General features: G+C 42.8%; 1 protein-coding gene across 11 annotated transcripts in view; it reads right to left on the bottom strand.

Annotated features, from left to right (window-relative positions):
- Positions 1 to 19,380, bottom strand: part of LOC110977798 (mutS protein homolog 5-like) — a 101,097-nt gene that overhangs the window by 64,232 nt on the left and 17,485 nt on the right. For 4 of the 11 annotated variants that reach the window (XM_087144044.1, XM_087144045.1, XM_087144043.1 and 1 more), the window contains exons 1-2: positions 15,281 to 15,447; positions 14,724 to 14,987 (exon numbers count right to left, since the gene is read on the bottom strand). In XM_087144044.1, coding sequence (XP_087000170.1) covers positions 14,724 to 14,987; positions 15,281 to 15,400 — 384 coding nt within the window. In that variant the 5' untranslated portion in view covers positions 15,401 to 15,447. Of the gene's footprint in view, positions 1 to 5,548; positions 6,030 to 14,723; positions 14,988 to 15,280; positions 15,452 to 17,847; positions 17,943 to 19,380 lie in introns of those variants that run through there. The other 7 variants (XM_087144047.1, XM_087144048.1, XM_087144049.1 and 4 more) reach the window with 6 other exon arrangements.

Here is a 19,380-nt window from a genome sequence, read left to right as displayed (position 1 = left end):
GTTTGAGTTTTCTTTGCAGGCAGGCTTTTTTCCAAGCCGGGGTTTTGTGTCGCCCAGGTGCATCTATGATTGGAGGTTCCTGGGGTGAAACCTGAGACTTCCTGTCCGACCTCCTAAACTTGACTTGCATATTGGAACCGCAAAACAGAGGTTGAGAACAGGGAGACCCCTTTTTTACGGCACGTGGTGATTGTGTGGTATGGGTAACGTCATTCTGTTCATGGGCACTGTTGGGCGGTGCAGGGCGGTGCTTGTGAACATTAGATGAACAAGAGTCAACTGAAAATAGGGGCACTCAACAATCTTGTCAATGAGTGCCTCACCATCTCTGACACCAAGGAGCAATTATTCAAGGTGGATGGGACTAGTCTGAGTGACACGATGTGGTGCTGCTCATGATATAAACTCTTTTTGCGGATATCTCCAACCTGATGATAACATCATATTTGCCACTCTCGCAGATGAACAACCAGCCCATGCTATAAAATTAGATTTAAACGGGAAAGATACTGACAGTGATCGATCCACTCGCACAATTGATCAACTTTTATCATGTTTAGCTTCTGAACGATGATTCATTAAAGTGGTCGCACCAAAGACGGCGCAGAAAACCTGTCATCAACCCAGCCTCAGTGCCACGCACCTAAGATATCTGCCGCCGCTAATCACCTTCCTGTTCACATCCAGTTCCTCCTCTACCTGCACCATGTGATTCCAATAGGGTTAGCAGCCTAGTTTTTTTTTTACACTGAAGTCACTACATCCTAGGGGGCTTTGGTGATGATCCCCCCCTCTTGTATGATATGCTTGGTTGCTACAACGCCTACAAGGCATGTTTCATGCTTCATTTACCAATAATTCCCTGTTCCTTCTTGGCAATCCCCACTTTAGTCTGGGGCTCGGTGCACCGGAGATGAGCGGCCTGAGTTATATTGAGTAATCAGACAATTTATAGAGCGACAGAGAGAGAGTGGGTCTGTGTTTGGAGTTGGTAAGGCAGAGTTGGTGGGTGCACTTGACCCAGCCCCCTCCAACCCCCATGTTGGACGATGTAGGTTAATAACTCATCGCAAAGTGCATCTGAGGTTAAATTCGGGACTACTGAGTGTGTATATAGTGGAAGCTTGCTCATGGAGATATGAACACCATTACACTTAAACCGTCGGTAAATGCCACAATCATTATTACAAGCCATTAATCAGACTCACTGACCAACAAAAAAGATCCACCTCTGTACAATCACTGAATACTTCATTATCAACGTGCATGGCCACACCTTTCCATTTCAACACAAACCACAATATTCATCTGCCTAACTTTGATCTCAATTTCATACTGTCAAGCAGTGTTTAGAAATGCACAGAATAAGGAGAAGAACCTCAAAAAGCCAGAAACATCAAAGGGACCAGAGTAGCCTCAAGCTACGGTAGAGGTCAGCGTCTTATTTGCGACTTCTATGCTGAAGGACAACGCACTCGTGACAGTATGCAGCGTTGGGCCACTTTTTAAGAGCAACGATTTGGGCAACTCAAGAAACACAAGCAAGTGGTTTGACATGGCGCACCCCCCCCCTTAAAGATAAGGCTCCGTCCCCCACTTCACCTCAACCCCACCGAGTAGGTTTCTTTGAATGGATTTGGGACCACACAAACTCCAATCGTGGACCTCCTCTAGTCCTCCTTTTGCAGAGGAATCCCTTAGGATTTGTACACGATTTCCAATCAAGAACCCAAACTAATCCATACGTGGACCCCTACATGTATGTCCCAATTGTTCAGAAGTTGACGAATTGAATGTGAACATACACTGTACATGTACATTGCAAGATGAACCATTGCACACTTGAAATGGTGACAGACACATTGATAACACTGTACTAGTGCCAAACCACAAACTTAACTACATGTACATTTGTACCTTACCCATTCCTACAGGACAATTTTATGCCCTCCTTCTCTCGAATATCAGACCACCCTGTGCCCCAGGCCGAAACTATCTGAACGTAACAACCTACAGGGGGGCGCCAGGGTATCTGTCTCTCATTGAATCCAACCTCAGTCACACTCTGTCAGTCGACAAAACGATGGGACACCGTCGGCCAAAGTTTCAGCAGAGTATACAGGGCCCGCTGGCGGTAAGAAGTTGTCCCCTCCCCTCCCCCCATCCACAATGATTTGGGTAATGACAGACGCTCAGCTGAGTCATCGCAGCGTGCCGAGGAAGTCGCACTCCAAAAGTGCAAGCCGATGCTGGTACAATGCAAAGCATGAAAGACAGCGAAAAAAAAAGGTTTCCCTGGGATTCTGTTGCGGGTTGCCACAAATTGAGTTTAAAAAGATCCAACGACCTCCAGACCTCATCATTTTGGGAGGTCTAAACTCCTTTTACCTCTTTTGTCTGTTAACATCCTTGAAAAGTTTGAAACTAATCCAAGGTCTGTTTGAAAAAAGTCATCCCTGGCCAAGTTTTCACACTCAATGACTGACCACAAGCATTGATTTGCAGACACAAACTCATCGTTTCAGACTGCCAAGTTTTGATTGTGTATTTAATATGAAACTAAAGGTACACGTATTTTTACCAAACGGTCCCCATAAAATGCAAAGTTCAAATTTGAAGTTCCGCGAAATTTTTACATTTTCTGTTTGGAGACATCTCTGTACAGCTTATTATATTCCGAATATCGACTTCTACACTCCCTTTTGACGATTTGAACAGTAATTATGAAAACTCATATTACTGTTTATCGTTAGTGCCATCTACCTGACGTCCAACCAACATGGCCAAACAAGATTTCCCTTCAAACAAATCTTCTAATGCAATTTACACCAAATAATGTTTGGAAATGACACACTTCTAATTTCCAGGGTGTCTTCATCCGCCAGTATTCAGAATTTCTGTGAAAGAGAGCAATTCCATGAATCCTAAGGGTCTGTCTTTCAGTGAAATAATACCACACAGGCCCTACGGCTAAAAACGGGGAAAACCCAACCTGACAAAAGCCTTCTTTCATGGAACATCAGCGGCAATGTAATTCTAAAAATATGAAGCAATGTTTGACTGGTTTAACTTTTTTGGAACACGAATTGTAGCATTCCAAGAAAGATCTAGCAAGAGTTTTAGGGGAAAAACACCACCATTGATGGTGAGGAAGTACCTGATTATCAGTAATGATATTGAACCAGCGTTAAAGTGAATCGAGCTATCCATGATATGTAACTGACCGCCTCTGTTGACATTACAGATTTTGAAGTGAAATGGAGATTATTTGCCTCAATCAGTAAAAAAAAACATGGAAAGCAAAAAAAAAATGTGAAGAGTTTAATTTGGATTGTGTTTGCAATGGGCCATGGCATTCAAGTTGGCAAAAGTGCTCACTTTGCCAAATATTTCTTTTTACATTTGCAACAGAGGGGGATCATGGATCATGTCCATTAAGTTGTGCCAGTGGTAGATGTGGGTACACTAAACCATGTAAACAGGGCACCAGGCAAGGAGGACATATCACTGGTCTACACAAAACAGGGCACCAGGCAAGGAGGACATATCACTGGTCGACCGTTACTTGTGCTGTTTTATCTGTTTTCACTAGGAATCAATACATTGGTATTAGGCATGGCAAGAGTTGCCAAATATTGTTGGCTGGTCTTGAGATGGGTAGCAATTGAGCCTGTCTGAGAAGAGCGAGTTCGTAGCTCACTGGTTCACATGCACTAGTATGCAATGTGAAGAGTCACTGAGTACCAATGAAGTGAACTCACCATGGTTACAATCATCCATATTTCTGCTATTGAGGTAGTCTTGTTTCCAGGATGTCCTGGCATGCGTATGAAGGGTGCCCCCTTCGGTGAATCGCTGCACCTAGTCCAATCTCAATGCATACTGAAACACTGCACCACCAAAGATGACTTGGAAACAAGACTACATGTACATGTACAACTGTGCATGCACCACTGTGGGGTATTTGAGCCCAGGATATGCAGAGGCAGGAAGAATGCCATTCGTATTCTAATGAGTCCATTCGTCTTAACAGTTATCAGGTTTAACTTGAAGGGAAGTCCTGTGGGTGGAGCGCAAATCAAGAAACAATCGTTGCAAAAAAACTAATTAGAGGGGTTCCCATCGAGGCCATACGGGTGTAAGCTTTAAGTTTATTCAAGCTGAAAAACAGGCAACTGCCTAAGAAAGGACTGGGAAGGGCATGGAAAGGGGTAGGATGGTTAGAAGAAGGGGTGGTTGAGGTGCAAGAGAGAGGTGTCCAGTACACTGGAAGAGGCAAAAAACTCCCAAGGTCACATCATCCCCCCCCCAAAAAAAATAAATTCTGGACAACAGCGTTTACTTTCTCCCTTGGCTATAAGTACCGGTAGGGCAACCCTCATGGCAAACTTGTGTATGTGTCCAATCTTGCTCAAGGCTGTCAAAACCATTGCTATACGAAGCATGCCTGTATAAAGTGAACATGTGTGTGCATCATGTTTGTTCAAGCTTTACAAGGACTGCAGCAGATTCTAAGAACAGAAGGGTGAGAAAACCTTGGAGTTTCCATCTACACTTGACAGTACAAGAAAACATTTACTTTGGAGGGAGTTTGCCAGAATTGTTTTCATGCACAATAGGTTGCACCAGTCCATGTGGTGTGAAATGGTCCAATTCTTGCAGCATAAGCATTATTTACACCGTTGGAGGAAGGAGGATCAAAACTTGAGGACTGGGGGAGGTAGAAGTGCCACATTGGGAATACACGTAGGTTGGGTCGACGTTGACAATCACATTTCGAGTGCTGAACTATCAGTCTCGTCTTCTCTCAGCAAAAACAGGAGATGAGCGTGAAGCGTTCCAGCTGGGACAATTCCTACAAATGGATCAAAACAGCACGCGATCCGCAGGCCCAAACCAAATGGAGGGGCCGGCAGGATAACAATAGATTAGTTTAATTAATTGGACATTGTCTGGCCAGTGGCAAGTGGTTCCTGGACACGTGTTGGCAACAGGAAATTTGTCTAGTTATGGGCCCCAGACTAGAAAGGGATAGAATAAAATTTCATTGCAATTTGCTGCTCCTAACAAAATTCTGACACGGAAAAAAATTTGAATGTCCAACTGTTATTGGGTTTTGTGGATGACTGAAGAAAAGGACTTGCAGATGACAAATGTGGAGTGAAAAGTCATTTGAAAACTACAAGAGAGTAATAATTTAATCAAGGAAGCTTAGGAAATGCCCAAATGCAAACTCTAAGATCACATTGAGATGGACGCAATTTGTCACTTTGCCAACTGTATTGTGAATATTACCATTTCACATTTGACTACGCCCAAAAGTGAGAAACATACAGCAGCAGAAGAAACTCTAAGAAAAGAAACTCGCATACATGTACATTGTATAACATGGCTGTATAAAGCAAGGAGCCACATGTTATCACCTTACATAGTTGATTCAATATAAAATAGCATGCGTTTAGAATAAAAAGCCTGTTTTTCAAAAAAAAGTAGAAGAAAGAAATCAGTCATTACTTCATGTCTAAAAGGTTGTAAGGGGCTGGCTCACCATCCTGGCTAGGGGTTGGCAAGGTCCGTCATCAACACAGCGGCAAGAAAATGCAATCATAGCTGTCATCGGCGCTAAGCTGCAGACAAGCTCTGAGGTAGGAGAGGAGCTTTCTCCATCATGCGTGCATCCTCTGGGTGTTCCAGCCGCGCACTTGGGGGAAACGATGAGCAACTAGAAGGATTCCTGCCCCACTGGCCAAAAGGGTTCCTTGTCTCCTACGCGCCGTCAGCAGGAAAACCAAACAAGGATACCCCAACAATCTCACCGCAGTTTCAATCAGCAGCGTTCTTTTTTTTTCTCCCTTTAGTTTTTCTTTGTTTCATTTCTTAGTGTCGGTGCACCTTTGACTCTTTCTAATTTTGTCACATCCATGACCTCTCTCAATTCCCAAAGCTACGTACATGTACTCAAGTTCTGAACTTCAGTCACCTTTTACAGCAGTTTGGGGATTAACGTCACAGGTCAAAATCTACTGTCCTAGCACGGTACATACTATGCTTACCAACAGAATGAGCCAATGACATTTTATAAAGACAAAGCATTTCAGGGAACAAAGCATGTGCATGAATACGGGCATTTCACAATAGCACGCCTCCAAGAGTTTGCAACACATTGGCCAATCCCGATGCGCGAAATCTGTTGACCCTTTCCAAACACGCTTTTGGTCAACAGATTTCACGCACTGTGATTGCCCAACACGTTGTGAACTCTTGGAAGCACTCTATTGTGAAACACCCGTATTGGCATATGGCTGTGCCAATAGCACAGATTATCAGGCACCTGTGTGCCGCTGTTCCCAAATTGCCTCAATTTGGGCATGTGCTGTTGAAATACCAAACAGGCTCACCAAACCTCAACCACTGCAGGTTTATGTCCAGTCAGCTCAAGATAAAGAGCACTCTTACCACAATTAAGCACATTTTTTCCCCAGTGCTTTCATACAAAGGTTCTTGTTACACAATAAATAACTGACTGCCGACTTAATATGGCAATTTAGTCAAAAACGTTGTATTGAGAGTTGAGTGTATATACAGTATATCGTAGCCGACATGACAGCTCAAAGAAAAATGATGAAAAAAAAGCCAATCCTGCACTTATCATGATGATTTACACAAATGAAATGTACCCTGTGACACTGTTCTCAACAAACGTTTATCAATTTAGCATCTGTTGAACCATTTTCCTTTTGTAATATGAAAAAAGTCCCTCTACAACTGATCACCATCAGTGAGCTATCCAGGATGTTTCTGGAACAGAATGATTAAGAACATCTCCAGAAAACAAATGCTGCACGGCCACATTCCCACACTTGGCACTGAACAATCTTCGGCACTCTCACCAGTGCGTAAGATATGTCCGTCTGTCATCATTGGAGTAAATCAGAGCAGCTCCGAGGTACAAAAGGGAGCAGGGGCGTGTGCCGCAGCGCTTGGCTGAGCACAATAGGTAGCAGGGATGGGCTGCGACTGAGCTGATGACAACAATTCTGGCCCTAGTGACAGCCAGGCCAAGTTTCTGGTTGGCTTCAGGAAGCAACTGACTGTCAACAAGTCCATTATAAAACACAGGATGTGATGATCATGCAGAAACAAGAGAGAGAGAGAGAAAGGAATGGCATTCAAATAGTTGTTCTCTGGCTGAGCAATCCGTTGTGATCACAAATCAATTTCTTTTGGACGCGAATTATCCACGATCAAACCAGAAACAATGGAAGAAAAGAGCTCTCAGGAAATTGTGAGACGTGAGTGATTTGTTGCGCGGCAAATCTTGGAAATTAACCAAAAACATGATAGACAAAGCCTTCAAAGTACTATTCACTGGCTGAAAAAACTATCATGGTCACAAACAATTTCCCTCGTGGTTGGTCATCTGATAACAAATTGGAAATATCTGATGCATTCCTACTAGAGCCAGTGTCATGACCAAATCAAGTACACTGGACTACGATGTGCACACGTATGTACACGAACGTGGTGAAGTAGGAAGCTGTTGACCGAGTGCTTGGAATGAGTACAATGTATGACTTGCAAAACGTCTCTGACTCATGCTCAAACCATTTTAAAACAAACTGATATTTCCATTTTAAGCAGAACTGTACTCAAAATATTGGGTTGTTTTTTACATGTAAGAGTAAAATCAGAAACACTGAAGCTCGATCACACAATACCACCCGCTTACAGTATTTAAATCTACAGCGATATTTTTGGGGGATTCTGGAGAGAAATCAACAACACACTGTGTGGTGCAACATTTGAGCCAACTTTTAACAGTAGCCAATGCTACCCGAGCAGCCTTTCTCTGCATTTTTCAGTAGAAAATCTTCATGTGATCTGTCAAGTTCATCCACTTTGACAGGAGGAGTTCTCCGAGTTCCGATTCACAAGTTTTCACTGCAAGTCATTAGTGGTGATGCTATCTTGTCACTTGCAACAGAAGTGATTTGTGAGTCAGAAAGAGACTTAGGTATACAATGCACTAGAAAAGACTAAAATAAGAAATACATGTACACATGTTTTTTCCTGGGGCTGTAAATGTACAAAAGTATAGCCTGGGCACAATGCACAACGGATTGAAGTCTAGTTCCAATTCTAGTTCCAACAACCAGTAGTCCTGTGGACAGCGCAAGTTATTAAGAACCACTGGCAGAAAAGGGACCGGCCGGGGAAGAGGAAGGGAAGGCCTACTCTGCAATTTCAAAATGTCCAGGTAACGTTCGTAGTAAAAGTCTGGGATGAGTCACCTTGAGTCAGATCAAAGAGGCATTCTCACAAACACTGCTCAAATCAGCTACGGGAGCCAAGATGCAAGACATGATTCAACGTGACAACCACGCACTAAACTCCTGGTTCCATTTTTTCCACTCGGCAACATCATTTTATCACAAACTTCCAATGTTTGGCCAAATTTACCGGAAGGTTCTGGAGGACTATACGGGAGTGAGGAAGGTACCAGTAGGACAAAGCAATTACTTCTCCACACAGGCCTTAATGTCTCTATAAAGTCCAAATACGAAGAATGCATCTTTGTCTTTTGGAAAAATTCAAGGGATTTCTAGCAGAAATACCGCACCCTGGGGGTTAGGGTTAAGTTTCAAAATACAGCTAAACACAGAGTTTTCTACTGACGGCAGCTCTGCAAAAAGCATGAAAGAGAACGAAGACGACACAACAAATGATATTATCATACATCCAAGCACCTACCCATGATATGAGAGGTTAACCACATCCCTAAAGCATTGGTCATCTGACGACCCTAAACATTCCAGACAATCACATCATGCAGGGGTATACATGATTTGATTCCAGTAACTGCAAATCACTTTTATTATGATCTCAGACGGTATGTACCATGCATCAACGGACAACTTTCTTCAAATCTTTATGCACCACATGAATGGAAACAGTGAGATGCATACACTGATGTCCCTCTCTTTCCTCAATAACAAAATGCTTCAGATCTTGTAGATCGACTGAGTAAAAAAACCAAGAGGTCCTACATGCATCAACGGACAACTTTCTTCAAATCTTTATGCACCACATGAATGGAAACAGTGAGATGCATACACTGATGTCCCTCTCTTTCCTCAATAACAAAATGCTTCAGATCTTGTAGATCGACTGAGTAAAAAAACCAAGAGGTCCTACAGCGGGTTCAAATGCGGACAATCAAAGAGACAACTGAAGTTTCTCAGACATTCAATTCGGAAAGGTGCGCTAGAAGATCTTTCCATCAGCAGCAAAATGTCGGGGAAGCGTCCCAGAGGAGGGCAACAGAAAATGTTACTTGACAACTTTGAAAATTTAAGAGGTTTGAACATCTGGAGCCTCACAAGAGACAATTTTGGTTGGATCAACATGGTGCGCCGAATGGTGACTCAGTGATGGCAGAGAAAGAGAGATAGGCAGACCATTTACATATCAGTTCAGCCTGCCCACTCCATCCTGGTCTTCGAGGATTTGCTTCTTAAAGAATCGTCACATACTGTGATCTTCATCGCCAGCACCTGACTTCCAGTGTTCAAAATACCCCCTCCCCCCGCCTTCTCACTTCAATGAATTCTATGTCTTTGGCATAGCCATCTCAGTCTTCATGACGACAAAGCCTGGTGCTCAAAACCAACTTGAAGCAAACCAAAAAAATTTACTCCATTGTTGTGGCTTGTGTCAACATCTGCTTAAAAGACACAGAGCCGTGACTCAGAGTACCATGGACTGCCCCAATTAACAGGCGGGGAAAGAGTTAATCCATTTCATTTTAGGGCGGGAAATATTGATGGCTGCAGCCCACCCTGAGCAACCGTTTCTCATGCTCAGTGAAGGGATTCTTTCAAGGTCGCAAAGCTACCCTGGATGGAACAACCATTCCCTTTATTCCTGCTAAGCAAAAAGGAGCTGGGAACCGGTCAAAAGCAAATTACACAAACAATGCCCGAGACTTGGGCTGGTATCCCACTTTCCTCAGCAAGAAGTTTCTAAGCTTAGGAAAAGTGAAAGCATGGTTCTCAGATGATCACCAGTAATGCTGACCTGGCCACAGAGTATAGATACACCACTGAGTCAAGACCAAAGGGATACTAGGAATTTCTTTGTGACCACTATGGTTTGACCATAGTCAGCGATTCATTTCTAAGACTGGCCCATTTTCACTCCCTAAATGCCTAGGGCATACACAGTCCAACAAATACTTATCAATATAAAGTCAATCTGAGCACATGTCCAATAAGAGTCCATGCTGATGCGGGCAGGAAACCTGGAATGCATGTATATATAGCCATACCCTGAAAACCTACTTCATAAATGACACAAACAATTTCAAAAAAGAAATTCTGCCGGCCAGAACATCAACAGCTCGTCCCCTCCACTCATACAAATCCTCTCTCAATGCCATGTGTGAATAATTGCTGGAACCAGTGCCCTGGTAACCGGATCGCCAGCTGCGTTGGTCGGCCCCTGCGAGTGTAGAGACAGGAAGAGCTTGTTTGGCCTGGCCGGGAGTCTGATTCCTACAGCTGTTACGTGTCACCTCCAATACCATCCCAATTCGTCGGGGCTTCCTCTCCGGGTATTACAAAGACACCTGTTTTTATTTGTTTGTTTAACAAATCTCTGCTCTGGTTCCCCTCCTCCTACTTCTGTTAAAGAAGACTGCTGGGGAAGATGAACTTTGAAAGTGATGGAGCATAACGTCCAAGAGAATAAGCCTCTGCTTTATAAAGATTTTAAAAAATGACTTTAGATGGCACTCAGGTGTTTTCAGTCTGATGTGAACAACAAAGATTTACACACATAACCCTCTTGTGCTTGGATATATAGCCTACTGTACTTGGCCCATATTAAATTTAATTTTGCAACAAGCCCCCGGTGGTTTTTTTTTTTTTAAGAGACTGTTCTCTTTTTATCATGGTGGCTGTGCCATGTAACCAGCAGGAGCAGATGGAGAAAGATCCGACAAGCCCCAGGAAACATGTCTAAGAAGAAAAAACTCTGGCAGCTGGGTAAACAACCAGCTACCTTTTGAGGAGCCTGGTCTGCCGGCCGAGGGTTCTGTTAGCTGAGTTAGACTGCCTTTAGGGGGTTCTTGGGTGGAGTTCTTGTATCGAGGCTCCGGGAGGCAGTGCCCCATTGGACCCCTCTACTCAGACATGAAAACTTGACGACCTGAAGCACTAAGTACTGGTGAGTCTGGTTCCACCAAGAGAAGGGATGGGAAATAATGCTAAGGGTATCTGGGATTTGGAGCTGGAAATTCTCAGTAGTCAAACAGCACACACTTTAACTGTATGAAAACATCTCAACTCAGTTTATAATTCCCTCAAAGTTGTTCAACTGAATACAACGTACATAAAACAGATAAAAAATTCATCAGTTTGGGTGAAATACAAGGCATTCTGATTTCAATTCAATATTACCTACAAAAATAATGGAATGAACTAAAATCCTGTTTTAATGGCCTGCATTACCCAAACAAACCTCCTAACTTTATACAAATCCTCTGAAGAAAACTGACACCTTTTTCCCCCTCCATTGACGTCTGGAAATCTGTTGAAAGGGTTATTCTTGACAAGCTTTGCTTCTTGTGGGATCCCTCCACATATACGTATTATTTATATATTTTCTTCTGCTATGCACTTCCGGTATATATCCAATATTTTGTCCTATGTGGAAATAAAGTGAGATTGATTGATTGATCATTTGATTGACTGACGTCTCTTCCCCGCACAAACTACAGAAAAGTTGAAGGACAGTTGCCAATGTACTTTTGGAAACCACTTGATACAGGAATCTAATGTGTGAACTAAATCTACACAAGGTGTTCTCCATGAGCCAAATCATGAAGGTTTCAGAGAAGCGCAAAGTGCAGATGACAGTGGTAAATAACCATGACATCTTTTAATTCCAAGGCAAAAAAGGTCACTTTTCCCACTTTCACAACCACCTGATTAGAGTACTGGTTTCGAATCGTATTTTAGATATCTGTTCATTCTCAAGTACATTTTTTAAACAAAAGTCTGGTATCTTTCTCAACTTCAAACTTTACTCCAAAAGAACAGAAGGCATATTTGGTACCAACTTTGGTCCAATTTAATTTGTAAAACTCAGAGAAAGGTAGCATTGAGGCTCAAAGTATTCTTTCACTCCAACTCTGCGTGTTGCAAACTATGAAAGTCTGAGAGTGTGGCGCTGCAATCAACAGGGGAATCTTTATCAATGGCACCAATTGATGAGGCAGGTGTTTGGTTGTGATGCAATGTGATGCCCTCAAACTGGTGCAGTAAGCACTTACACATTTTCAAGTTTGTAAACAAGCCCATAGCACAGTGCTTTTTGGTCTTTCAGGTATCAATTCACTTCAAAAATAATGAAGTATTTAATTTCCTTATTTTTTTTAATGAAAATGCACTTCTTCTGGAAAAGATTTCATGTACAGTAGAGGATTTCTTCTTTCTACAACTTTTTTTTCAGCAGATTATGTTTCAGAATTCCAGCAAAAGTTCTGGTCCCTGGTAGTCAGATATTGAGACCTACAACTAAACAATAATCACACCCACTTTTCCTGTTCACAACTGCTGCAGTGAAACTGCCCAGATGAAAAAATGAAAGTCTGAATTTCAGCATCTGAGCAAACATACAGATACATTTCTTCTTAATAAAGTTGACATTGGCATCTTTATTCTGACCACAATTCTGTGTTGGCCATTGGGTCACTCGTATAGGTACCATTCGGGCGGTATTAGACCAAGAAATGCCACGATTTTAGCGTGATTTATCGCACATCACATATAAAGAAAATTAGAACTACACGTTATCTTTGTAAAAGCTAATGAGAAACATCACATTGAAGTCTGTCCACGTTTAAACACTGATGACACAGGAAACACTTTATACAGCTTCCTGTGGGGCAGGCTCACTTACAGAAAACAGACCAATTGATCTGACAAAGTGGATTTAAGAGATACTTGTGGTTAGTCAGAGCACACAAGCTTATGGAGGCACAGAGGCGCTCTGGTTCCCCTCTATCGCTCTAGCTCCATTTCCTTCCTGTATTTGAAATGCCGAAATGTGTCTGAAATAGTCAAAAATGCATATCTCGGGGGATTTGGGGAGAAGTGGGAGGAAGATGGCGTGGAAGGTCAGTTGGGGCTACAGCGTGGGGCATCCCGCATGATATGTTTTTCATTCTCCCCTTGGGAGATGGAAGATAGCATCTTGAGGATGTGCCTGTGATGTGCCGAGGGCAGGATACAGGGACAGGCTCACTGCTGATAGCAATCATGTCTTCATTCTGGCCATCCGCTGTACCCTTCCCAATCCCTTTTAAGATGTTCTTATCACTCCATGTAGGCCTTCCACCTTCAAATTCTCGCAAAGAAGCTGTTTCTCATGTCCATCCTACCTACACCCCAAAGCTGATCAAACATCAAGCACGCTATAGCCAACACGGCCCGAGTATTGCATTTATCCACTGGAATAATGCCGAAATGTCAGAGGCAGCTGCATGTATGTTTCAGGTTCAGCACATCTAGAGAATGCCAGTACAGGCTCTACACAGGAATAGTGAAAACTATCCGCCATGAACTCTGGTTTTGCACGTGCGAATGACACAGACAAGTTTCATTCCATGCAAACAACTTCAAATGCTCAGGACTGCAAGGAACAGTAAATTAAAAAAAATGAAAAATGCATTTTTAAAGCCTCTGGTTGCCATCAGAGCACTGATATTCCTTGAGACATTACAAGCTGTTTCCATAAATCTTTCCTCACTGTGCGCTGCCCATTACGCACTGTCTCTGATCAAGGTCAGATTCATAAAACAAGTGCAAGCGGAGCTTTTGTAAAAAACACATGTACGTATGAATCATATAGGTTTTCGTTTTTTCCCCCCAAATTTCCGAGCTGGCTCTTCAGTGGGTCAGTGGGTGAATGGCCTGGCCATGACAGAGATAAATATATTAACAGTGACATGAGCTTTGACTCATTGCATCAACGGAGGAGCATGCCTTTGCTTAACTGAACGCAATGACCTAGTGGGATCAGACAGGTCAAGATCTCTGTTCCATGCAATGACCTGATTCAGTGGCCTTGACCTTCATTAGCCCTGAGCAACTCTGTAACATGTCTGGAGGCCATATCGTGTGGATAGTGGACTTGTTGGCGGGCTACTATGAGCTGTGTGACCAGCAATAAGCCGTTATTGAGAGGCATCAAATTTACAAACACGCTTTGCACAGCCTTAAATATTGTGCATTTCACATTTACCGCTGAAGAAGCCATTACCATGTGCCCACAATCTCCAAGCAAATGCACTGCCTTAGAAAACAACAAAAGGTCCCTTCTTTGAAGTATGACATTCCTTTTCAATGTTCACTCATAACTGAGTATCAAATACTCATTTTCTCAAACTTGTATTTATCGAAAGACACATTACAATAAGTTGTACTTCTCTTTACTTGTTTTCAACAGCAGCAGGATGCATACACTCTTAGGTTGAGAGCTCAAGTCCACAAGCTTGTTCTCCAGAAATATTTCTATAATTAATATTAATTACACCACCTCTCATTCCAAATTACTTGTAGAGGATAAAATATTTATGAACTCGCACACAGCAATCAAACGAATGCACCCCAATGAGAGACAACTTGGAATTTTTGGGTCTAGGTTTGAGATGAATATACCTGATTCTCCTCATCTCCATCAAGCTGCAAGCCAGGTTGATCACCCGCTGGGCCGCCAAACACCCTACCGATGCTCTGCTCATTGAAGGAGTCATCATCGGAAGGTGCCTCAAGATCACGGCTGGTGGTGGAGAGCGGGACTGGGACGGTTGACGAGGGTTGTTGATGGTGACATACGCTGTCACTGGTTGAGGTGGTAGAGGAGAAGGAGTGGTGACTGGAGATGCTTGATGTCATTGTAGCAGCGGCAGAGAAGAAATCAGGCTGTGGAGTAAACAGAACCAATTGCTGGGATTCTTATTGTTTTGGACAATCAAAGAACTCCATTTAGATAGTAAGAGCAAAATTTGCACCACCATTTATTACAACTCATAAATGCAACAAACATTCAGGTAGTTGAAAATACTCTTCTGCTTGGCTAACATTCCAAATTTTATTAGTTATTAGACTACAGCAGTGTGGCCCACAGGTGAAGGTTTGTGACTTTGTGACTCAAGACCACAGGACTTGAATCCACCTGCAGTCCATAGGTTATGTCCTTGAGCAAGCCATCTTACCCCTTCTTGCCTCTCTCCCCTCTGAGGTAAGAATGGGTTCTGGACATTTGCTGGGGAGCATTCTGCAATGGACTGGCATCCCATCGGGGACGGGGAGAAACAGAAATATTCTGGTTTCATACCAAAGAAAATGGAGAGAAACTCTGGCTTGACGAGCTCAACTGGCTCGAATCTGACATGACGCTTTTATGAATCAAAATGAATGTGTTATATATAAACAATATTTTTAATTTTGAATTTAGAAAAAAAATGCATACTGTGCATGGCTTCAGGAAAAGTATGGTTAAAAGAAAGGGGCCTACTGCTATTATCCATTGTTATTTAATTGAGACAAACATTTGGCAATGAAGTGTTGAAGCTATGATTCACACAGACAACTATTAGAGAAGGGGATTTTGGTACTTTGATTTATTTCTGTCCTCCAGCGTCCTGATAGAAGGTAAATAAGGGGCGAGTTCATTAAGATCAGGCTTGGGGAGGGCAAGCATTGATGGAGTCAATAACGGGAGTCTAAATGAAGGTGCCCGTTGCCCAGCTTATCAGGATCCAACTTGAGGCAAGACGGAAAGTGGGGATTTCATTTCCCCAATCTACGCCTCATTGCGGTCTATTCCCACAGGGGTAGTTCCCAGGATTTTTCTAATCCATCGACTTCCACCAACTTTAAGCCCTACCCCCGTGGGAGGGCAGGTTGGACCCCAAGGACCCCAGCTTGGTCAATGTGCAGTGCCAGGCTGTCATTAAGATGCTGCCCCACTTTGGCAGTAATTAGCATTATCTAATGTATTTCACGGCAATGTAGAGTTTGCTTATCTCAGCACATTAAATTTACACTAAGCTTAGGTTTTCAAAAACTTTCTGTAAGCCTTCTTTAAAAAGACATATATTTGGATGTTTGGACAGTGGAAAGGAAAATGAACTGTAAAAGTCGGTAAGTTTTCAGGTAAGAAGAGCAATGATGATTAATGGTTGTACATGTAGCACTGAAGACCATGAAATTCAAGCTTGATTCTTACTCTAACCTTTTGGAAACGGTTTCTGACCCACTTTTTACAGGTCTCGGGGTGTCAACAACAACGCCCAGGTTTCAACAATTCAGTGCTTTGGAGTCAGGCATCTTCCCCAGATATTAATTTATGGATGTGTTTGGCTGAGTTCAGAGAATACAGAGAAAACTGGCGGGCAAAAGAGGAAACCTTGTCGAATGTCTTCAAGGTTTGGAGCTGTTTTTGTAGTTAGGTGATGGGAGAACAGAAGCTGTACCCCAGTACATGTATGTAACTAATTATTGTCTTTCACTCCACCAATTCCCGAGTCTTCCTGAGATGCGCCAGTAGATAATTGAGGCAAATTTGACTTCCTATCCCCAAGATTTCCCCGTCTAAATGATGGGATATGGGAGCGCGGTCTTCTGCCGGCCGAGCTGGCAAATATTGTTCCCAAGCGAGGGGGGGAGAGACGTGAGAGCAAACGCCCCTCTTTCGGTGCAGCGCTCAACCACACAGGAAATTCCCCAATTATGCCACTTTCCAGCAGTTTTAGCTAATTTCCCTCGGTACGAAATGACAAGGCCTTTGGTAAGTACAAGTGACAATGTAAAGCCCCTGCTACATGCTCCAAGAGAATGAGAAATCAATAAGATGATAGCAAAAAAAATACAAAAGAGCAGCACCGCTTTTACATGTATGTACACGCTACACATTAAACTGAACCAGGTAAATACATACAATCCTTCACCATAGCACGAAAACTGATGAACATGAGAGGGAAAATGCAACCTAAGACAACTCAGACAAGCTTTAGCTTTGTGAGGATTTGGTTCAAAAGTGAGAACAAACAGATGAGAAATGAAGCCTAGAAGGGGTTACTGCAATTAAGTTTCAGACAAGACAGTAAATATGGAAACCACCCTGACGGAGTTGACATATGACATATGAGCATGTACCCTGACAAGACTGATTGCTGGTGACCAAGAGACAACTAACATATACGTACATGACTGCATAGCAGCCAAGCTTGGTGCTGATTTTTAACGTTCCCTGGAGAGGCTCAAGGCTTATAAAAACTGATCGAAAATCGGTATAAGTTGGCTAGGGTTGGACATCTACTGGAACAGAAGAGTGCTCACGTCTACATGATGAAACCCTAAATTTACTGACATGTCCTCTCAAGGCTCCACCACTAACCAACGTTTAACTGCTCCCCGAAGTTGGCTAAGTCTCTTCAAATTCTGACACTCCACACTCGACCAATTCTTTAAGTCCACACAAAGTTTACGTCAACTCCTCGTGGGTCCTGACCAAGCCAAGGTCCACTCCTCAGAGTCCACAAGGAATCCACGCCCACTCGATAAAGTGCAGGTGGATTCTCTTCTAACTCAACTTCAGATAAGTCCAACCTGCTGTCACCATACACATGCTGATGCCAATTCCCAAACCTTATCTCTCCAACCAGGTTAGCACATGGGCCAGGGCTAGGAGGAGAGAGGGTAGCTCTAGGTCTATGTTGCTTGGTTCAATGACCCTAACTCCCGAGACATTTCTGAATTAAGCCTTACTGAATCCTACCAAATCCTCTCATGTGCAGAGGAAACTCGCTCCTTGTTTTCAAATCTTTCAAGAGGCATAAAGGCTGGGCTCAACCTTCCTCAATCTTAGAAAATCTCCTGAAACCTTCTGGTAGATTCCAAAGGATCTGGAATGGTTGGGGTTGATGGAAAACATTGCCAGTTTTTAGTGACACAAGTATGACATCTCCCATGCCTCACCACACCAATTTTGCCTCTTTGTTATGACAGCAACATCAGTACCACACAGGAGTGATGTCGCATGAGCACACACAATATACATGTAACAACTTCCATCCAACACATTACGTGCAAGGAGTTGTGACATCATCTGTAAACAGACAGGAGAATTCAAAAGCATACCCCTGAAAGGAATCATTTCCATTAAATTTAAGGAGGTGAGAGGCCAAACAAAAACAGTCACCCAAAATTAATTGGGCACATTTTTTGGAAGGAGTGGGAAAGATTTGGTAAAGTCATTGGACGTTTTGCCCTTCACAATGTTAACCACAAAGTACGAACATTCAAATTTCTTTTAGAAATCTTGTCTTTTTGAAGCAAATCTAAAACTTATGATGTCTGCAACTTGTTACTTTACTATTCGGGGGTTTCGGCCAGTCTTTTAGTTTCCATCCCCCCCCTTTCTTTCCTGAGGGAAGTTTTCATAAATGTCCGGCGTCTTGCTGCGTACCCTTCCTAATCAGACTTCGTTAAGTTCTGAAAACAGAGACATTAAAAACCCTAGCTGAATTCCCCTCTGAGACCAACGCCAAATTAGCAACGTACATGTTTTGTTTGCTGTTGCAGTACCAAGATCAACTTTTGTCAAACGAAGCGTTCAGGTTTAATTTGCCGGGCCCGTGTTAGAGCATGAGCAGCCCCCCATTAGCTTGGACAAAGGGGAGTATGCGAGGGGTTGTTGGCCCTGACGGGACAAATTAGGGGGGCCGCTGATGTCCCCTGTGAGTAGCTATTCAAGGGAGGTCACTGCCTGTTGGTGGAGGGGGATATGATGGGCCAATAGCCTAGAGGAGAGTGTAAAAAGCAGGGGTTAACAGCCACCAATATGGTGAAACTAAGGATACAAACAACCCAATCTGGAAACGTTTGACATCGGAATGATCGGAAAAATTAAAAACAGGTTTCACTCACTTGAACTACCGGCACAAGAAAGCACATTCTCGTTCAATGAGCATAATCTTGAATTATAACCTTAATCTGCAAAAGTTCTGTACATCTTGTTTTTAGTATGTATTGCAATTTTTGTTGTTATTTTGATTTCTACTTGGTGCTTTGTAACACCATGATTGATGCTTTATAACACCATATTGAAAGTACCTCAGTGGTAACTCCCTCCAATGAAATGGCAAGGGTTTGATTTTCATCATCACCATCATCAGCAAAGATAGTTTTGACCAGAAAAAAACACTATAAGAAAAAAAGTAATAAAAAATGTTTCTACAAGAATTACTGATCAGATTACAAGGTCAATGGAATGATAAAAGTGTTCCTGACCTGCAGCTCACACCAGTTG

Source organism: Acanthaster planci, linkage group LG12, assembly GCF_054643075.1.
Source record: "Acanthaster planci isolate LZ-2023a linkage group LG12, COTS_SCS, whole genome shotgun sequence".
Classification (NCBI taxonomy): Eukaryota; Metazoa; Echinodermata; class Asteroidea; order Valvatida; family Acanthasteridae; genus Acanthaster; species Acanthaster planci.
Note: the sequence above shows the minus strand (reverse complement) of the source record. Positions and strands in the feature narration are given on the sequence as shown.